The sequence below is a fragment of the Anabas testudineus genome, chromosome 11 (assembly GCF_900324465.2).
Source record: "Anabas testudineus chromosome 11, fAnaTes1.2, whole genome shotgun sequence".
In the NCBI taxonomy this organism is placed as follows: Eukaryota; Metazoa; Chordata; class Actinopteri; order Anabantiformes; family Anabantidae; genus Anabas; species Anabas testudineus.
Genome location: NC_046620.1, coordinates 20359927 through 20381249, shown reverse-complemented (window position 1 = coordinate 20381249; position 21323 = coordinate 20359927). Strand labels below are relative to the sequence as shown.

General features: G+C 41.9%; 2 protein-coding genes across 4 annotated transcripts; one reads left to right on the top strand and one right to left on the bottom strand.

The window, feature by feature from the left end:
• Positions 1–99: 99 nt before the first annotated feature.
• On the top strand, positions 100–6130 carry adck5 (aarF domain containing kinase 5). Of its 3 annotated transcripts, none has more exons than XM_026347934.1 (15): positions 100–159; positions 1245–1336; positions 1441–1590; positions 1746–1821; positions 2317–2517; positions 2597–2737; positions 2844–2957; positions 3052–3183; positions 3286–3369; positions 3459–3540; positions 3649–3727; positions 3809–3900; positions 4029–4281; positions 4746–4862; positions 5541–6130. In XM_026347934.1, the coding sequence occupies exons 1-15, from the start codon at positions 154–156 to the stop codon at positions 5641–5643; spliced, it is 1722 nt and encodes a 573-aa protein (XP_026203719.1). In that variant the 5' UTR covers positions 100–153; the 3' UTR covers positions 5644–6130. The 3 variants fall into 3 exon arrangements, with proteins under 3 accessions (XP_026203719.1, XP_026203718.1, XP_026203720.1); XM_026347933.1 differs by having other exon boundaries at positions 105–214; XM_026347935.1 differs by lacking the exons at positions 100–159; positions 1245–1336; positions 1441–1590 and having other exon boundaries at positions 1765–1821; positions 2322–2517; positions 5541–6129.
• A 32-nt stretch (positions 6131–6162) lies between these two features.
• Positions 6163–19329, bottom strand: cpsf1 (cleavage and polyadenylation specific factor 1). The gene is made up of 38 exons (XM_026347932.1): positions 19172–19329; positions 18704–18869; positions 18576–18603; positions 18266–18399; positions 18097–18177; positions 17857–18008; positions 17535–17681; positions 17303–17442; positions 17084–17194; positions 16243–16336; positions 16068–16155; positions 14832–14987; positions 14680–14731; positions 14521–14594; positions 14358–14432; positions 14184–14264; positions 13770–13865; positions 13475–13654; positions 12436–12577; positions 12081–12259; positions 11799–11938; positions 11532–11712; positions 11210–11416; positions 11041–11130; positions 10805–10951; positions 10560–10712; positions 10143–10259; positions 9761–9851; positions 8679–8763; positions 8228–8369; positions 7983–8135; positions 7660–7836; positions 7359–7425; positions 7231–7278; positions 6992–7147; positions 6668–6797; positions 6436–6574; positions 6163–6355 (listed from the first exon to the last, which is right to left on the bottom strand). The coding sequence occupies exons 2-38, from the start codon at positions 18845–18847 to the stop codon at positions 6308–6310; spliced, it is 4425 nt and encodes a 1474-aa protein (XP_026203717.1). The 5' UTR covers positions 18848–18869; positions 19172–19329; the 3' UTR covers positions 6163–6307.
• Between the last annotated feature and the right edge of the window lie 1994 nt (positions 19330–21323).

Below are 21323 nucleotides of genomic sequence, written 5' to 3'. Positions count from 1 at the left end.
AGCAACTAAAAACCAGCAGCAAAGGATTTTCTACTCTGTTCAAGCGAAACCGGAAGTGAAGGGGAGATGATGCTCTCGCTCTCTCCTGCTTCTCCGCGGCTAAAGCAGACGGTCGGTGCCCGGTTACATTCCCATCAGGAAGGACAATAACTCATGACTGTGAGCTGAGCCGCTTATTAACCCGAGAAACATGACAGGAGAGACGCGGGGAGTGGTAAAACAGTCGTATTTTTGTATATATTAATTTGAGCTCGCTTTCATATGAGCATTGGCTAAAGTTAGCTAACGGCTATGTGAGTAAAACAGTGCTAGCTGGTAGAAATACATGCTACTGGACAGTTAGCTAAAGCTGTGTGTACAGAAAGACTCAAAGACAAGTCTGAAATGGGATTTTTTTAATTTAAATTTTTTTTAAAGCTAGCTTAGCTACATACATTACATTACAGTTGTAGTTTACTTCATGAGGTCAAATGTGTGTGTAAATAATCACAGATTAGACCAGCATGGATTCACTGTCATTCATTGAGGGGGTGATGAATCTTGAAGAGACACTTGGTGTTTAAGTAACACTTCGATTTTCCAGTGCTCAGGTCCCTGACATCACTGCTATCTGTACATCAATTTGTCAGCTGGAGACATTTTGTCCCTCAGATAGAGACAGTGAACAAAACAACCAAATATCCCGGCTTGTCATGTTGGCCTTGATCTGCACCCACTACACCCCCTCCTTCTTCCTTTCCAGCATGCCACATAAACAACACACACACACACACACACACACACACACACACACACACACACTGTACTTGATGTGCTTGTGCTGTTACTCAGAAGCACTATCTGGGCTCATCTCGTGCTTAAACATGCTGGAAATACTACAAAACGATAATAACTGGAGAAAGCCATATGTTTGGTCAGCCAGTGGGGACTTAGCTTAATGCAGCTTTTGTAAGCAGGAACATGAATTGTTGTCTCGCTGTCTGTTCAGCATATTTTGCCAGCAGCTCTGTTTAAATTAGAGTTGCTCCTGTTTAAAGGTTTGTGAGGACCAAATCCAGTGGTGTGTTCAGAGCTCACTTGCTGACCCTGTTACACAGGACAGACAGGCACTGTAGTTAAAAAGGAGTAAGATATCATGTGAAATCAATATGCTATATGTTTTTCTCTTTAGTAAAGAAACAGGTCAGTAGCTTCAGCTGTGGAATTGGGAGGGGGGATCTCACACAGCGCTTTTTCTTTTTCAGCTAAGGTTGTGTCTGCATCATGTGGCTCTTCTCCGAAGATACCCACCTCCTGGCTCATCTCTGCAAACACCCAGATTCTTCAGTTCACTCAGGTACCAAGTAGCTGTCAGACCATAATCGCTGGTTAACTTGTGTCTGTGATGATGCTGCTGTCTTGATGAAGTGGAACCTGTTCTTCTCCTCCTCCTTCTTCCAGGGAAGGTAAGCGCAGAGGGCTGTTATGGAAGACACTTGCTGCGATCTCTGTGGGTGTACCAATGGCCGTTGGTGCACAGTACGCTGTGTCAGAACCCAGAGAGAGGAGGAAGATGAGGATTGTAATTGAGGGATTTGGACGCTTCTGCAGGTTGGTCTGTGCTGTACTAAGTCATAGTCAAGACATATTTACTTTACTAAATTGTCATTGATGATCTGTTCACTCTCTGGCCTGTGGGTGGGGGCCACAATGTGTAGCTTTAAGCCTTTGAAGTGCCACTAAGCTTTTTATCTGTGCCACCTCAGATCTCTCTCTGTGGGACTCCTTATCTCTGTGGATTACTGGTGGACCACTAGTGTGACTCTTCGTGGTCTGGATGAAGTAGGTTCCACATAGAGTTAAAAAAAGCTTTTGTGGTTTGTTATAAAAAGAACATGCTGTGTTTTGGCCTCTGGGTGCTATTTTATGACAGATTAGGGGTGGTTATTGAGAAAAAGAGATGAACAGAAACAGCTATAATAACCCCTGCATTGATTAATCTAATGCTCAGGCATTACATTAATTAGTTTCTGCATTAGCCAGTTTTGAATTTGATCACTGATCTCTGACGTATCATGCGTTACATAATAACACATATGAAGATTAGGCACAAACTAAGTTATGCAACTTTTAAAAAGTAGCACAACGATCACAACGTATTTCTTCCTGTTTTGTTCCTTTTTGCTAATTTAGGAATAAAGTAAAACAGTGCCACAAAAAACAGTATTAACGAAGGTCAAAGGTTCATGGTCACAGGTTTAACGTGGATGCGATTTCTCACAGTGGATGTTTATACTGTGTGGAGAGTCATGTCTTCCGTCTGTCCTCCCCTGCTAGAGCAGTCCATCCTACTTGGCTGAGATGTCCGCCTGCCACCAGAGGGCAGCAGAGTGCATGGTGGAAGGAGCTGTAAGGAACGGAGGAATATACATCAAACTCGGCCAAGGTCTGTGCTCTTTCAACCACCTCCTGCCCCCTGAGTACATCCGCACCCTGCAAATACTGGAAGACAAGGCTTTGAACCGGCGGTACAAAGAGGTAAGGACTGCAGCACACACACACTCGTGGTGCAGAGGAAAGAGGACAGTCCTTAAGGTCGTGTCTGTGTCTGTCACAGGTAGATGCTCTCTTCTTAGAAGACTTCAACAAGACGCCAGTCGAGCTTTTTAAAACCTTTGATTATGAGCCCATAGCTGCTGCCAGCTTGGCACAGGTTCATAAAGCAGAACTGTTTGATGGGACTCCTGTTGCTGTAAAGGTGAGCTCAACTCCAGCAAGCCAGTTTTACCATGACCAGTTTTCAGTGGGGCGGGAAACAGACGTAAATGAATCAAAGTGAATGTTTGAATTTCTGCCCTCCACAGGTGCAATACATTGACCTCAGGGACAGATTTGACGGTGATATCAGAACCTTGGAGATCCTGCTGGATATTGTGAAGTTAATGCACCCAAGTTTTGGATTCCGATGGGTCCTAAAAGTACAGAGATACATTTAGTTTGTGACTGATAGATTAAATATGTGTGTGAGGAAGGTCTTTGGCTTCTTATTAAATCTATTCTACATGTCTGCAGGACTTGAAGGGCACATTGGGTCAAGAGCTGGACTTTGAGAACGAGGCGAGGAATTCTGAGAGGTGTGCAGAGGAACTGAAACACTTCAAATTTGTTGTCATACCTAAAGTCTTCTGGAAGCAAACTAGTAAGGTAAGATTAGTGTTAGTTATTTGTATTAGTACTATTACTAATGGTCCAAAACAAGTTTGACATGGCTAAAGCTTCCCTGTCTTTTGTCTCTCCTCTTTAAAGAGAGTGCTCACAGCAGAGTTTTGCAATGGCTGCAAAATCAACAATGTGGAAGAAATTCAAAGACAAGGGTTAAGTTTGAAAGATGTAGGTTCATGTACTCAACACGTGACATTTAGAATAGATTTACTGTAGAAATGCTGCTGGACGACTGTCATTAAATCTTTGTCTTTCAGACTGCAAATAAACTCATTCGAACGTTTGCTGAGCAAATATTTTACACCGGTTTCATCCACGCTGACCCTCATCCTGGAAATGGTGGGTACATCAGTCTCCATATACAGTATATGCATAAATTGTCATATATGGAACAGGCCCCAGCATCCTTGCGACCAATCCTTATTTATGTGTTTCCTGCGTTGGCAGTTCTAGTGAGACGAGGCCCGGACAACAAGGCTGAGCTGGTGCTGCTGGACCACGGCTTGTATGAGTACCTCAGTCAGCAGTAAGATCTGAGTGAGTTCTTTTAATAAACTGTCTTTTGCTATCAGCCAGTGTATTTATTAGCTGTGACCTTTGCCCTCAGAGACAGAGAGGCCCTTTGTAAACTGTGGAGGTCCATAATCCTGCGAAATAAGGCGGCAATGGAGAAGTACTCTAATGCCCTCGGGGTCAAAGGTGAGGAGTGTTCTACATTTAACTTTGTGGTAAATCTTTGTTATAACGACAGTACTGTCACATTAATATTTTATTACGCAATGTTTAGAGTCATCCTTTTCATTTCCTCTGTAACTTATTTTCTGCAGAGTACTTCCTCTTCTGTGAGATGCTACTGCAGCGACCCATCAACATGCGGGAACTGGGTCTGTCCAACATCCTGAGCAGAGAGGAGACGGCCTACATGCGTGAAATGGCCATCCACCGCTTTGAAAGCATCATGCAGGTGCTCAAGGCCATGCCCCGGCCCATGCTGCTGGTCTTCCGGAACATCAACACGGTCCGAAGCATCAACATCACTCTGGGAGCACCGGTGGACCGCTACTTTGTCATGGCCAAGAGGTTAGTGCAGCACCAAGTGAGCAGAATATACGACTCCAGGAATCAGTGGGGTTTCTACCTGTGGCTCTGACTGTAGAGAACTTCAGCTTCTAGAGCACAACAGCTTTTCCAGGACTTTAAAAACTGTGGCTGGTTCAGAGATGTTCCAGCTGTGTGAAAGGCAGTTTGACACTGAGTAAACATCTTCTGACTCTAAACTGTTCAAATGCATGAGTCTATGAGCTTCATCCATAATGTCTGGTACAACGTGTTTACATTATACTTCTTTTTACAAATAGCCAACAGTTCATCGTTCCACCATAGACAGGATAGTTAAATAAAAACAATCAACTACAACATAACATAAACCATTCATGCTACTAGCAACCATTGTTGACTAAAATAGGCACCAAGTGAGCACTGTCATAACACGTCAGCTGGCAGCTACCATGTTGTTAATGTGGAGAAATGATAATGTGTTTCAGTGCGGTGCGAGGCTGGGGGAAGATTCAGGCGGAGAAGGCAGGGATCCTGCACAGGTTCTGGGTCCTCAGCTGGGTTAGGACAACGTGGGAGAGTCTAAAGTTCGAGCTGGTTTTGAGGTAAATATAATTAGTTTCTATTCTATCAATACACTGCTCAGAAAATTAAAGGAACACTTTAAAAAACATATTAAATCTCACTGGAAGAAAAAAAATCATGCTGGATATTTATACTGATATTTGCTAGGTAATGTGTTAGGAATGGAAGGATTCCACATTGTTTGATGGAAATTAAAATGATCAATCTAGAGAGGACTGAATTCAAAGACACCCTGAAAATCAAAGTGGAAAAAGATGTGGCAGGTTTTGTCCATTTTACTGACATTTAATTCCAGCAACTCAACTCTTGAGACTGTGCTGGGAAACAGCAAACCTTCTGACAATGGTACGTAGGCTCCAGGTATCACCTCATGTTACCAGTAGCGACATTGACCCAAGCCAAATGCAAACTAGTGGACAAATGTCAGTGTCCTCCACCTGTAAAACCATTCCTGTTTCTGGGGTCGTCTCTTTGTTGCCCCTCTAGTTCACACGTTGTTATTTAATTAAAACCAAAGCAGCTGAAACTATTTAACAACTCCCTCTGCTACTTAACTGACCAGACCAATGTTCCAGATGTTTAACTGACTTGATGCTAAACTCCGTTTTAAAAAGTGTCCCTTTACTTTTGTGGAGCAGTGTATAAACGCTAGTGTTGTGACAGAAGACATTAACAAACCATTGTGACCTCTTCTTCAGGTCGGAGATGGCAGTGATGAGTGTGACACGTTCACTCCTGAGCCTGCTGTCGTATTTTGGTCTTATACATCTGGACGCTGACATATACGAGTACCTGAGATAGCACACAGCTCCCCCAGTCTGAAGGACCAGCGAATAACAAAGGACCATTTCCATGTGCACCTTAATGCAATCCAACAACCAGGACTCTTTGTCAGGTCACGGTGCTGCCCTGGTGTTTGTGTGTGAAAACGGGCGAGCTGAACTGAACATGAGGACTGTGAAGTACCAAACCCACTCTACTCTCCACCTACCATGTGTTTAATTGAAGAAATTACACATATCTATTTTTTTATAAATCATCAGCTTGTTTGTAAAGAGACTGGCATCTATTTATTCTCTCTGCAGTATGATTCTCTCTAACACTAGTAATGCCTAAATATTAAACCACTTCCTGGTTCCCCCTGTAATATTCAGCAGTGAGTACACTTCAGGTCAAAAGAACAATCCAATGCCACCTAAACATAAAGTTTCATAGTATTTAATAATAATAAAATGTTCTACCTCCAGTTTAAAGACCTTTCTGTCTTCATCACCTCAAATTGAACACTTAAAAAACACCAGACTTCTGTAATTACTTTTACAGATGTTTTTAATACAAAATATTCTAAGAAAACAGGCTTCCCTCTTTTTTTTTGTCCATCAAGTAAGAAAAAACAAAGAGGTTTTCACAGACAGTTTCAAAAACAGAGCTTTTGGTGGAGGAGACAGACGTGGGAATGTTGCACTCAGAAATGAGCCGTTACTCTGTCGATCTCCAGCAGGTCGTCCAGGATCTGGAGAAAGAAGAATAAAATGAAATCAGAATCAGGAAAAGGAAACCTCACTGCGTCCCAGCTTCTGTTGGTGAACTCACTATGTCCTGAGTGGTTCCGATCTTCTTGGCCAGCTCGCTGCGCTCCATTGTGCTGAGGTACAAGTACTTATTGAGGAGTTCTCCGTCCAGGATGTTTCTCACAGCGTTCTGCAGACTCCGTCTGTCACAGTGCAGCATTCTGAACGCAGGATACAAATCAGACAATATTTATACATCATATATCAGTTCAAGGCAAAAGTTTCAAGTTCCAGAACCGCAGGCAGAGACGAACCTAAAGGCCTTTGGGTTGAGACCAGCGTGATGAGGCAGCATGGTGGTGAGGGCGTTCTGTAACATCAGCAGACGGCGGTACGTTTTCTCCTGCATGGGTAGGAGCAGGCCGATTCCTCCGTCTAGGGTTGCTGTGGCAACAGACAATAAAGATGGCTTACTGCACATTTAACTTAGGTATTTGAAGTACTGCTAATTGCTTCAGACCATTGCAGAGTATGACTAGACTGATGCAGATGGAGAGAACTCACCCAGAGAGGAGCTTGCATTTCAAACAAAGCTCCCTCCTTCCTTATCCTGTTTGTCAGGAAACCTGACCACTTACCAAACCATGTGATGTGCTTGTTATCCCAGGTCAGAGACTTCTTGCTGCCAGCGTCCAGAGATCCTCTGCACGGCATCCGCCAGAAGGTGTTAATGTTGGCTCCTGCGTTAAAGTCAGCTCGCCTCAGCAGACGCATCCCTCCAAAGCTCTCTTTAGCTGCACACACAGAGCACACATTATGTAACCGGACGAGCATTTGACACTTACATCACATTTGTGGGTCTAACAGGAAGACTTACCTTCAGGCAAATACATGTACACGTAGAGGTTCTTGTCTCGATCTGACACTAAAAGGAAAAGAAAAGGTCAATGAGAGGGAGACGTGCTGAAACTGAATTTTCTTTTGAAGGTTTTTTAGAAATCTTACCCAGGAAGCCGAGCTGGTTGTTATCCACCATGAACTCGATGCTGTACACCTCCAGGGGCTTCGCATCCTGGTGCCAAAACAACAACAACACACTTACATCCAACTCCAGCTTCAGCCTTTGAATGATCTCCAGCTGCCAGACCTGCCCTCACTCTTCAATAATGTACATCGTAATCAATACAGTTCATTGTTTGTACAGAAGCTCACAGTTGAGTACAACACTGAGGCCTGATTGTTGGGAACCTCTTCTGGTCTGGACTCTTAACACCAACAAGAAACTATTCAACCTAAAGGCCCTCACCCTGCTGACGAGTGACAGTGTCTTGCTCTCCTCCTGGTAGCGCAGCAGTGAGATGCTCTTCATCAGGTCGGCGGCCAGGATGAAATTTTTGATGCTGAACATCTGGTGGATGTAGAGCTGCGTGTCGATGAAGGCCATGCCGGTCAGGTCGTTGTCCTTCAGAACCCACAGGAAGATCTGGGGGAACACAGAGGCCGTCACGCTCTGCTTCATTTTTCAACACAATGACGTTGGCCTGGTGCGAACACTGGCAGCATTGTAAGATAAAGATCTGATATGAGACTGTGGTTGTTGTGATGTGAGGGTGTGTGTGTGCCTGAGACCTTCTGTCCGATGGCGGACACCAGGTAGCCGTTGCAGTGACACAGAGCCGTCACCGGGCCCTTCTGTTCCTTCTCATACAGCACTTTGAACTTGTTCTTGGTGAGGGGCTGGCCTGGTTCTGGCACCACTTCAATCACATCCAGGATCAGAATCTGAACACAAAATAAAACAGGAAGTCGTCAGTGGATGGGTTTGTTTCATGTTTTCATCAACTGGTGTGCTGCTGGTGTGGCGTGTTCCTCACTCGGCCCCTGCAGGTGACCTCCTCCCCCTGCATCAGGCAGGTTCCTGCTGCGATGTAGCCCTTCAGCCCGGACACCGTCTCCTGACTCCTCAGCGCCACTGTCTTCATACATGTAACATGTTCCCACTCCTCCAGGTCGATCCTTGTGAAGACAGAGCACTGACATGAATAACACTGGAACACAGGCCAGATTTACCTGTGTGCTTCCTCTCCTCAGTGAAAAGACTGGGAATAGTACTGAGCACATAAATGACCACTGACTTACACAAACACTTTAAGTTACTTCCAACTGACCCTAAGTGAAATATAGAAAGCAGCCACGTGTGACTCCAGTGGAAGAAAACCAAACCAAACTTTATTTACTGCTGCCTTACATCTCTTAAACCAGGTTCCAAATGATTTTTGCAAACTGTCCTTAAAAGCTGTGATGTGTAAAGAAAAGCCTGTTTACCTGGTGTTGGGAATGGCCTCCCAGCTGACTGGAGAGATGAGCTGGATGGAGAACTTCTCCTGCTGAGGGTTAATGTAACGTTCATCTGCAGGATGACAGGAGAAACAACTGGAATGTTTCGGCATATTTATGTAACAGAAAAACTAGGATGACAAGATGCGATGCTCATCGAAATGTTTTGTTACAAAATAAGTAAACCTGCCAGCTTTGATTCAGGGTTTCAGTTTGACACATATTTTCTTATTAACAGTTGAAACCACTAAAAACACTATAGAAATGGCAGCTACTAATAAATAAACTGTTAATACTGTAGCTGAAAGTCATTTAGAAACAGTTCAAAACAACTAGCTTAAACTGATGAATGTGTGTTTGCAGTAACAGATCAAAGTTATTCATTACCAGGTAAAATAGTTACTTAAAATACGTTGCACGTTGTAGTAATGTTAAATGTTGAAGCAGTTAGTGGAGAGAACTGCGTCTGCTCTGCCGCCATGTTGGCTCAGAGCTCAGTTCAAAGAAATTAAATATATGTAAATCTATGTGTTACTGACCCCCTGTGTTACTTTGGTCTCCTACAACAAGCTACACACTCATCAGTCACAACATTTCTGCCCCCTGGTCACATGCTGAACCCTGTCCACCAACAAGACCATCAGAAGTGCCTGAACTGAAATGTTGGAAAAAATATGTAGTGTAGTGTTTTTGAAGAGGATAACGTCAGGCATGAAAGGTCATGAAAAACTGTCAACTCAAGGTAGTTTAAGTCAACACAAGATGAAATGTACTGGTATGAAAAGCCACATTTTAATGTAACAATCCTGTATCATGAATACATTTCTGTCAATGTCTTTATATCTATGACTAACTATACAACAGCTCAAACAAAGTGATTTAGAAACTGTTGAAACCACCATCAAATGTTAAAACGGCAACTGGAAGAAACATTTAACCATATGCTGTTTTCAATAACATCTAGTTTAAAAGACATTTGAAGGAAGACATCAGTAACATGGCAGGGGGTTCTAACCAGTGACATAAACAATAGGTGTGTGTGTGTGTGTGTGTGTGTGTGTGTGTCAAACCTCTTTCTATGATTTCATACTCTTTCTCCTCTCCCGTCATTCTTGGGATGCGAGTGCAGGGCTCTTTTACGCTGGTGCACACGGCGTACACCTGAAAAATCCAAAATCACGCAGAGAAAACTTCAAAGACTAATCCTTTAAAGTCACCCTCATTGATTTTTTTCCCCTTCTCGCAGTAAGAAAACTTTAAAACCAGGGGGCTTTCATCTCCAACTTTTCAAAGGAGCCCGATCAATACGCTTTTCTTTTGCACCAAATTATGCAAGAGCAGGTGTGTCAGTGTTGGGAATGTGTCTGAGCTTGAATTTGTGTCACGTTGCCGCTGTGGTGCCTCTGGGGCTGTGTGGGCTCAGACAGAGAGAAAGAAACAGACAAGACTCGCCTTGGATTCAACATGGTAGGAGACGTAGTGCACCGTGCACCTCAGTGGGATTTTTCTGACTGGCCAAGGAGCATCATAGGACAGATAAGTGGGCAGGACACTGATCCTCAGCTCGCCCTAGGGGAAAACACACACACACTCACATACACTAAAAACTGTGCAAAGCAGTAGAAGTAAGATGAAAGAAATGGGCTGTTGAACAGCACGCTTTGACCTGAAGCTGTCAGTGGCAGGTAATATGGGGCCTGTATTTAATATCTGCAAAAATGTGTCAATTAAAAAACATTCATTGATGTAATACTAAGTCTAAGTTGTGTTTTTGTCCCTGTTCCTGTGGATTATTACTTTTCAACAATAGACAGAAAGAAGGATCTACTGAAGTACAACCAGAAAAAAGCAACAACGTGCTCTGTGCACCTGTTTGTTGAAATAGAGGAAACCTTTGGGGCAGTTAATGTTGTGGAAAGGTGAGAAAGACTCGATGGAGCCATCAATGGTCATAGGGTGAAGTCTCATCGCTCCACGAGATGTGATCAGCATCCAGTGAGGAGACGGTCCACAGATAAACACCTGTCAAACAAGAAGGAGGGAAAAATAACTCATGCAGCACTAAAGAGGAATGTTCTTACCAGCACTGCTGAAATAAGTTTCAACAAATGTACCCCAGAGTATCCGGAGATGTCCTCAAAGTATCTGAACCTGGCAATCCGACTCTTCGTAGAAAAACTCTCCTCGATAGCTCCGCTCTCTGCCTTCTTATCTTTCTTAAGCTTCGCTTTCTTTTCTCTGAAGTTAATGTTGTGGGGCACCTGTGCAAATGTATCACAGTTGAGACTCAAACCAAATTAAATCTGATGATATCCAATAGTCCACGTTCATGTTCAGCTGCAGCTCTTACTTTTTTGAAGCGTACTTTCAGGTTGTTCTGTGGCTGCTGTTGATCGTAGGGGAACGCTTCATATATCAGAAGCTCCTGCTCCACATGGACCTAGAAAGCAAGAAAAACACTATTTTGTCTAAAACCTTTCAATCGAGTCAAAGACAAACAAACAGAACTGTGAACTCACCAGTAAATATGGTCTGCTCTGATTGTTGCCAAGGGAAACTAAAGCCACTTCTTTCACGAATGGGATCTCTCCTTGACGTGTTACTTCTTCCTTTTTACCCTCCCCCTGCGTTGCTGATTGGCCAGATGAACTATCAACCAGCACTCTCTGACCAACAGGAAAGTTCTTCACCAGGAACACCAAGCGCCAGTCTGGCAGCTGGTAAATCTATTAGAATAAGAGAAGAACCACAAAACGTTCATGTACAAACTGCTTTTACATATATACATATATGTCTAATCACTGATATACAGTTTTTACAAAGCTAAAGAACAGCCCATACCTCCATGACGCCATTTTCCCTGACGATCATGCACCAGTGTGTGGGCTCTGCTTTGCTTGAGCTTCCCTCACTTCCAGAAGGCCCTGGTGCCGCAGAGCTGCGGCTGATTTCCTCCTTCGCAGGTGTTGTGCTGGCGTTGGAGTCTCCATACAGCATTTCCTCTTCATCGTCAACTGTGCTGCTACATATTAAACAACAATCAGCTCATCTGTTAGTGTTAATGACGGAGTGTGAAGGATTCACTATGGAGGTGATGGGAATTTTTACCTGAGGTCCTGGATGATGGTCTCTGCTTCAGACTGACCCCTGATGATGCTGTCCGGTATGACAGAGCAGCTCACTTTGTTTTCTGTGGTGAACATGCCGCTCACGTCTCGGTACGCACACAGCGTGATCACGCGCGATTGCTGTCATAGGAGACGCAGGTTTAGCTGAGGTAATAACTGCATTTATGGTTTCTGAAGTACAGTTTCCAATACAGTCACAGGCAAACCTTCACTTTGACCAGCAGGGAGCAGATTTGTCCAATAAAACTCTTTCTTTACTCACAGTGGAGATCTGCGGTTTCTGCAGAGCCAGCCGGTGTGTCTTCCCCATGTATGAGTCAGTTTTTAGCACAAACATGGTGACGACTCCCTCTGCAGTCATGATAACCACGTAAGGGTCCGCCACGGAGCAATGCACTATGGGGGAGCCCAGGTCCACTGGGATGAAGTGAAGCTGTGTAACTGAGAGGATTAAAGAAAGTTTGTCAGACAAATGCAGTTTTACCATTTCATGGTTAAATATTAATTTGAATTTCTCCTTTACTTTTATTATTGTTTGCTGTCAGAAGAACCCAGTGTAAAAAAAAAAATAACTCAAGCTTCTCTTTTTTTTCCCCAACTTTTTGGTCTCTTTTTACCTCCTTCCAGCAGTCGAATGCCCATCGGGGAGACCTGGATGATGTATTTGTTGTCACCAATGTTTCCAGCAAACACAGTGGGTCCCTGAGTTGCAAAACCACTGGTGTCCAGCTCCATGATCTCCTGCCCAGTCTGAAGGATCTAAACAAAAGCACAGGTTTCCTTCATACACATCACAGGTAATTATACACATACCTAACTACATTTCATTATTCCCTATGATGAACAGGCATCTATTTTTTATTTTGCTACCGATCTGTCTTTTTCTTTAAACACGCCACTTTAAAAAAAAAAAAAGGTTTCAAAAATAGTTCAGAGTAAAATGTCATTAGTCCCTATCAAACTGCATCAAGTCAGTGTCGTTCAAAGTTACAGTGTAATTTCAGTCTTTGTTTCTGAAAGTACCAAGTTGTTGCTAAGAGTGACCAAAATGGATATAAATATAACTTTTGTTAAGAGACAATTGTCTGTGTGTGGAGCCATTTCTTAGAGAACCATGAGATAAAGACTGAAGCTGTAACCTCACAAACTAGCAGCTGATGTGGGGGTAAATACTGCTGTTGCTAAAAAGGCCACAATAATTACATTCAGTTACCATCAGCAACTCACCTAAGCTGCAGTGTAACAGTAACGTTCAGCTCAGTTTGGAGATATTGCTTATGTTTGGTTTTATTAGGGCCGTCATTTTGATTAATTAATCACAGAAACAAACTGTGGGAAAAAAATTAACAATGATTCGTTGGGTTCTGTGGTGACCTTTGAATAAAAGAAGAGATGAAAAGTAGTGATATTTCAGCACCAGGAAGGCAAGGAGAAAGAACATTTACTGATGCACTCAAAACCAAACACGACAGTCTGCAGACAACTGAAGCAGGTCACAGTATGTATAGGGCAGCAACCTAGTCCTGCTGTAACAGCTATATACGGACCTAAATATATAATAATTCAATATTCATAAAACCAGCTTACTGTGCAATTTGTTCAAACCAAAACTACACTGACATAAGATGAGTAAAGCGATGTGCGGTGTGTTTTTACCATGGTGGAATCTTCTCTGCTCAGAATGAGAAAGCCGTGCTTCTTTGAATCATCCTCCAGGGGAGGCTCTGTCTTCTCATCTTCCTCTTTCTCCTTCTCCTCCTTCTCTTTTTGTCCCTCCTCACCGTCCTCGCCAGCTTCAGTCTCTGCCCCATCGTCTGAATCGTCGGTTTTCGCTGCCTGGACAAGGATTAAGAAACGTCTTAGTAAAAATGGCGTCACATATACATAACTGAACATTCTGAAGACTGATAAGAGTGAAATCCTGAAGCTGTTAGTTAGAAAATCACAGTACTTTTTTGTCTTCCTTGACCTCACTTGAGATGACTGTCCACATGTCGTGACAACCTGGCAACTCAAACGTAGTGACTACTTGGGGTCGGATGCTTCTCTGAGGGCGGAATGGAAACAAACAAAGCATGAAAGAAAGAACAAATGGAGACAAGAGGAGATTCGAATGCTGTGACTCACACAAACATTCACTTTGTGTATTTGAGAACTCAGGCTCAGCTTGTGTCTGGGGTGTTTACAGGCTACTCCGTCGATCTCTGAGGCAGCCCTGGTAGACCCAGACTTTACTTTAGCACCATCACTGAACCTGCGGCAGACGGGCCTCGCGACCACAGGTTTTTGGATGTTGCAGTGACATTAATCATGCATGCTTCAATCACATGCATTTCAAACAACAAATTGCAGGTGTAAGATTTACCTGAAGCACAGACAGCGCACCGTTTTTGCCGTAACCAGAGCATACAACAACCTCAAGGTCAGGTTCAGGGTTGCTCTGAAACTTTGGGTAAAATCAAATCAAAGTCAGTTACCTCAAATACGGCCTCTCCCAAAATCTACAGAAACTTTAAAAACAATACTCAAATGTCTATACCTCTTCAGACAAGAAAGCAGGTTCACCCATGGAGGCCATTCCACAAGGTCCAATGTTGAGTAAGCTATCGCACACCTGGGAGGAAACACAGAAAATAATTCTTGATCGTGCAGATCAAGATCTGCATTTACAATGATGCCATAAAGTTTTTCAGCTTTCCTACCTCAAAGGAGTAGGTGGCCAGCTGGGTGCCTGACTGGGCCTCACTACCATACACTTCTATCTCGTCCACCTCATCTGTCACAACAGAGAAAGTATAACTAAGTTTGTCACTGACAGGTCACAAACTTATTTCTGGCACCAAAATTATATTTGAACATACCCGTCCAGTTGGCGGAGGACTCTACTCGCTTCTTCTTGTTTGGTGGTTCCTCCTGAAATTCATTAACAGTGATGTAGAATCTTTCCAAAGACTTTACTTTTAAAGACTAACAATTGTCCGGTCTATGGAGTTATGGCTTCCTGACAACTTACCTGCTTGTCTCTATCCTTCTCTTTCTCCTTTTCTTTGTCCTGCTTCTCTTTGCCTTCCTCTGGTGGCGTCTCCTGAAGTTTCTCTGTGTACTTCAAGAGCAGGGAGTTTCCAAGACGGGAACCCAGGAAAAGGTACCCAGTCTCCATGGTTACCATCTGGAGGAGAAGAGGCCACAGTATAGCAGATTTTATGTTTATGATCCAAAAGCTGGCAAAACATAATATACTGAATATTCAATATTTCCTTTATATACTAAAGTGTCAGTCAGGCATAAGAATCTACATGTGTAGAGCAAAGATCGTTGCTAACTATTTATTATTTGCGCGTGTGCTTCTCAAGTGCCCTTTTTTAGCCCACTTGAATCGAGTATTCAATTCTCTAAGCATCTCACTGCACATGAATGGAATAAAATAAATGATCTTCTAGACTTCTTAAAAGATACAGGACTGAACTCTGATCATAAAAGGAATTGATTTGAGGGGGGTGTAAAATTTTGAAAAACGTGTCTCCTGTATTCTAGTTACAATTTTCTCTGGGAAAAAAGTGTGCAAGTAGTGTGTAATCACCTGAAAATACTAACATATGTTTTCCTTAGCTTAGCTTTTTATATCTAGCTATGGAGCAAGTCCCATTAAACACTGTGTATTTACAGTAGCCCAGAAAGTACAAAGCAAACACTGGCTCTAGAAAAGAAATTGCATTTTTCTTGAATTTGGTGACACATCAGTTACAATAAATCTTGAATTCTTAAAGCTATGGCCTATAGTCTTACATAATAAAGGTTGAACTTAATCCAGTTTCTATAAAATATTCAGCAAATGTGGCGATTTCATGTAACATTTAGTCATTTGGCACAAGCTTTTATCCAAAGCAACTTAGAAAAGAGGTACAATGCAAGTAAAAAAATCTAAGTCAAGTAAAAAACATTAAAGCAAAGTATTATACGAAGAAATGTTTCATTTCATGACATAAAAATACAAGATGGGACAGAGATTTAAGTACATATGAATTTGCAGAAGAGTTCTGTTTTCAGCAGACTTAGCAGCATCTGGGGGTGATGATGTTAAGACTAAATCTAATTGAAACAGAAGTCATCTCAAGGCACTTTACAGTGCACTTTACATCTTTAAGAGTATAAATGCTAAAACCCTGCAAAATTTGGCAGCTTTAGTTAAAAACACTTCCTGTATCATCACATTAGTGCTGCTCAAACTGTAGCAATAAATGCAACTTACACAGGTTGTCAGGACACTGGCAGCAGCTTTGTCAAAGTGGAAAGCCCGGACACTCCTCATACCATCGGTAATGAGGGTCAAGACATAACTGCAAAACGACAAGAAAACCATGAATTAGAAATCACAAACTGTCAGGACTGCTCTTGTATTTTTTTTAGTAATCCAGATGACTCACATTTCTCCTCCTTTCAGTGAGATGACCATCTTATCATAGGCTATAAAGTCAGCCTGGGAGCAGTCTAGTGTGATCTTCACTTCATCCTGTATACCTGTTTGACCAAAATACAAACAAAATCAGATAGGGAGGCAGACACACTTTCTACTCTTAAGCTCCAGCTTTTAGACTTTAACTTCAATTTAACTTGGAACCATCTCTTAGTTACGCTAAGAGGTGCTTCCACCTGGTCTCCCCCGGACCTTACACAGTCTTTGTACTAGGAAACTCTCAGGATATAGTCAGGGTAATCTCCAAGTCGAATAATTTAATAGTGAGACCTCAATACATTGAGTTACAGTCCTCTCTTGATCCATTTATATGCTACCATTGCCTATCGTTAACTTTGCGTTTCGTTTTTCCTCCTACAACAGTACATCTCTCTGTACCTTTAGAAGGTATCACTGGCTTCCGAGGTGTATGTTTTCACTGTGCAGTTCCTGACCCTACCAACCTGCCCAGTTTTGTCTGTTGCTTCTCGTTGCTTTTCTCTTTCCACTCACCCCAACTGGTTAAGGCAGGTGGTCGCCCAACCCCAGCCTAGCTTTGCTGGAGGTTTCTTTGGTTAAAGGGAGTTTTTCCTCTCCACTATCACCTAGTGCTTTCTCAAGGGAGACTTGTTGTTGTTATTATCTATATAAATCTGTAGGGCCTTGACATTATTATTCAAAATTCAAGATTCCCAAACCTTTTTTTAAATCCAAGAGGGAAATTGCTTCTATGTAAAATGCCTTGAGATGATTTTTGTTGTCATCTGGCAAATTAACTGAATTGAACTGAATTATTTTCAGGATATGCTTACGCAGTGGGAAGGCTGTGGTCCCATTTGTCTGAGAATTGAGAGAAACTCCATATGGTGGAACGCTCTGGTTGAGATACAGCAGTGAATTCACAGCAAACACCACCACACCACCTGAAAGGAATTCGTATATAATCAGAAACAAAAAGTGAACAATGAATACTCAACTTGTTATATGCAGTAAACTTTATTCATAGTGATACAGAAAAGAACTGAGCTCACCGATGGGTTTGGGAACAGCCATGACCTGTGTACAGTCAAAGGGCAGATTACTGAGGGACCAGATGACAGGATGGACTTTCTGCATGATGTTGAGAGAAATGGCGACGATGCTACACGTGTCCTGACGCACAGCCACACGCCTGAAAGAGTGAAAAACAACAGAGTGTAAATGATCAACTGGTTGAATAAAAAGGGGGTTGGTACTCTATAGTTCATAATGTAGTGGACTGACCCAGGCCATGTCTGGTTGGGCTCAAACAGTATGAGCAATGTGGGCTCATAGTAACCATGCAGGAACTTCATGTCAATGATATTTAACAACTTCTCGTCAAGTTCACGGACATCAATGATGTAGCTGGGTAGGAAGCTGGATTTAGGCCTGCAGACGAGATTCACAGACAGTGTTGTGTTTAGCACGGCCCCGAAAACTTTTAAAATCTTAAAATCCTATAGCAGCAGGATGAAAGTGGAGAAGTTTAGTTTTTGGGGCACAGTTTCCACCAGATATTTAAGAAGCATTAAGGAGCAGATTATGTAGTAAACTGCAAGCATACCCTTCTCCAACTCCACCTTCCTGTTCATCAGTTAGTGTGTCTTTTCTGAAGGGCAACACTACAAGCTTGGTGCCATAAATAAGCATTACAGCACAGCGATTCTCTGGATCGACACGGACAATGGGAATATGTACGTTCTGTACAAAGCCATCCTGAAAATGTGAAGAGAACATAAATGAAACATTTCAACATGTCTCCCAATTTAAACCAAGATCACATATCTATGTTCTTGTCACATACTCTGAGTTCTGGCTCCTCAAAGTAATGAAGAGAAAGTGTCTTGAGGTCATGTGTCCCAGGGTCATACTCCACTACAGACAACTGGTGAGACAACAAACACACCCAAATGTCATTCCAATTTAATTTTAATTTAAAAAATTCAGTCATTGTACAGCTTAGATAATGATACCTTTGCATCTTTGAAACTAAGAAGGAGTGCATCTCTGTTGGCTCCTACAAGCTGCACGCTGGCCATGGACATGACATTGCCAAAGAGAGAAAAGGACGCCACCTGCTCCAGTTTCTCCTTTCGAGATTTGGAATCTGCAGGAGGAAAGAGTGAAGCTGAACTGCAAATTCTCTTGTTTATCATCATTAGGCTTAGATATTTTGCATGCTTTATACCTCAATTGTAAGTCGCTTTGGTTAAAAGCATATGCCAAATGACTAAATGTAAATTAGTAAAATCTTTATGTTGTGAATAATACATGTGGACATACCTGAAGACTTGTCACTCTTTGATGTGCTCTGAAACAATGACAAAAATACACACATCACCTGGAATCTTGTGCATTTACATTTTAAACCTAGACAGCATGAAACTCTGCAAGATGACAATTACAGTTACCTCCACATCGTGGATAATCCGGTAGACAAAGAGTTGAGATGTACCAGCAACAACCAGATTCTTCTCCTTACTCGATATGAAGTTGCAGTAAACAGAAAACTCCACAGCAGTAGGAGTGTGTGCTTGTCTGTACACAGCATACATCCTGGATGGCTGCACTCAGCACCTGCCAGGTAACAATGTTCAGGTCAGAATCCCATATATATATATATATATATTGACCAAAGGCAGTTTTTACAGTATTTAAACATTAAATTAGTACCGGATATTCTGACATATTGTTGGGACTAACGTGTGCCTCTAAGCCAGCTAACAGTTAGCTGCAGCTGCCGTTTACCAATCTAAAGGAAAACCGGTAAATTTAGCCGTAAAGCATTAATGCCCATATTTGTAGCATGTTAGCTAGCACGGCATGGCGTTTGCACCTGCGTTTATTGGTTTTTATTTGAATTAAACTTGTCTACATACCTAAATCAAACAGTTTGTAGTTTTATTGTTCCTTCTTCTGTACACATTTACGGTGCATATTAAAGGTTTGCTAACTCAAGCTATCTATCCGATAGCCAGTTATGCTAACAGTTAGCTGGTTGTTTTGTGGCTGCGGCAGTCTTCTTCTTCGGCCTTTCTTTTTCCGGTAGACAACAGGCTTCCGTGCGTATTGCTGCCCCCACTGGTCAGAAAGTTTATAGACCAGAAAATAATAGGTAATTGAAGTAAACTAAACTAAAAATGACCAACTCAAATGTTGTTAGGGTGAACCTGACAATCTTGACTACACATTACATTATTAATCATCAATTTGGCTCTGTACTCCATCACAAAATAATTGAAATTAAAAAATGTAGACTGTTGGCTGTTATCTAAGGTTTTAGGTTAAATATTTAGTTGCAAACCTTTTGCAGTCAACAATCGTCTGGAGGCATTCCAATGTATTCACGTCAGGTGATTGACTTGGCCATTAACCAACACTGTCCAGTGAGATTAGGCTTAATCTAGGCAAATGATATAATCCAAAACACTTATTATTCATCCTAAAATCAACTTTATTACTCCTAGAAGTGAAGTTCAGGTTTGGGTCCTTCGATGAGTTGAATCACTAATTTCAACTCAATTAAATGAGTTCAATCCATCTGCTTTGGTTTGGATTTACATTAGTAAATTCACTGGAACCAGTTCCTTTGGCAGCAGTATATGCCCATGACAAAACTAAATCCACAATGCCTCACAGATGTGACTTCCTTCATTTCTGCTACATGTAGTGTGGAAAACCCCTTGCATTTGCTCTGGTGAAGTCCTCTTTATGACAGAGCCTACCTGCTGGAGGGTACGCTTGATCTTTCCAGCTGTTGTGAAGGCTTTCTCTTCACTGGGTAATACTTCTCTGTTGTCTTCCAGGGTCCCGTGGGCCTTTGGATGACCCTGAGCTCATCAGTGTATTTAGTGACCTGGCTTGAATCCAAAAGTTTAAATATTCCTCAAACAAGCAACTAAAGCTGTATGGAAAAATGTTAAGTATTTAGAAAATAGCCAGAGCAAGGAATGCAAAATATAGCTGCATTTAAAGAAGATTTATTATTCTTTATGATAATAATGATAATTCTGCTATTTCATCATGTTCTCTAAAAAAAAAAAGACTTGACTAATGGAAAGTTAATGGAAAGATTTGTGACCAGCTCACTTTTTTTTAATGAAAAATAATCTCCAAACAAAACACAAACACATTATTCAATCATGTCCACAAATTCTGCAATTCACAGATCCATCTCTGTTCTGCACATGGTACAAAAGGCACATATATGCTGTTTTTCTACAGTGAACAGTAGACATCCTGGATGTTCAAGGTTTAGCATTTACATTAAATTACTAATATTCTAAAATATCATCATCAAAAGCATCATCTTGAAGAATACTTCTTATTATAAACATAGGCCTTATGTCCCATCCTATGTACAGTATTGTTCAAAATAATAGCAATACAATTTGACTAACCAGAATAATCCAGGTTTTTAGTATATTTTTTATTGCTACATGGCAAACAAGTTACCAGTAGGTGGAATAGATTCTCAGAAAACACACAAGACCCAGCATTCATGATATGCAAATGTGCAATTGGGCAATTAGTTGAAAGGGGTGTGTCTGCCGTGACTGTACAAACTCAAGACTATATTGTACAAACTATTTTGTTTCTAGGATTTAACAATCCTGTGAATCACTAAACTAATATTTAGTTGTATGACCACAGTTTTTTTGTACTGCTTCACATCTGTGTGACATGGAGTCGACCAACTTGTGGCACCTTTCAGCAGTTATTCCACTCCATGAATCTTTAACAACATTCCACAATTCATTTACATTTCTTGGTTTTGCTTCAGAAACAGCCTTTTCCATATCCCCCCACAAGTTCTCCATTGGATTAAGGTCCGGAGATTGGGCTGGCCACTCCATAACATAAATTTTGTTGGTTTGGAACTTGTTATTTGTTGCTTTAAAAGTCTCACTCATTATCAAAAGTTTAACTTTCACTCGTCCTCTACCAGCCATCACGTGTGAGGCAGCTCAGGCTGTAGCAGCAGTACACTGTTCACGGATCGGTCTCACGTTCATTTGTCCCGTGACAGCT

Coding starts and splice junctions, on each gene's coding strand:
- adck5 (XM_026347933.1), top strand. CDS start 191: ATGACAGGAGAGACGCGGGGAGTG. Junction 2,518..2,596: donor TGAACCGGCGGTACAAAGAG/GTAAGGACTGCA, acceptor TGTCTGTCACAG/GTAGATGCTCTCTTCTTAGA. Junction 4,863..5,540: donor AAGTTCGAGCTGGTTTTGAG/GTAAATATAATT, acceptor CCTCTTCTTCAG/GTCGGAGATGGCAGTGATGA.
- cpsf1 (XM_026347932.1), bottom strand. CDS start 18,847: ATGTATGCTGTGTACAGACAAGCACACACTCCTACTGCTGTGGAGTTT. Junction 14,433..14,520: donor TGGCCACCTACTCCTTTGAG/GTAGGAAAGCTG, acceptor GTTTCCTCCCAG/GTGTGCGATAGCTTACTCAA. Junction 12,260..12,435: donor CATTCGACTGCTGGAAGGAG/GTAAAAAGAGAC, acceptor TAATCCTCTCAG/TTACACAGCTTCACTTCATC.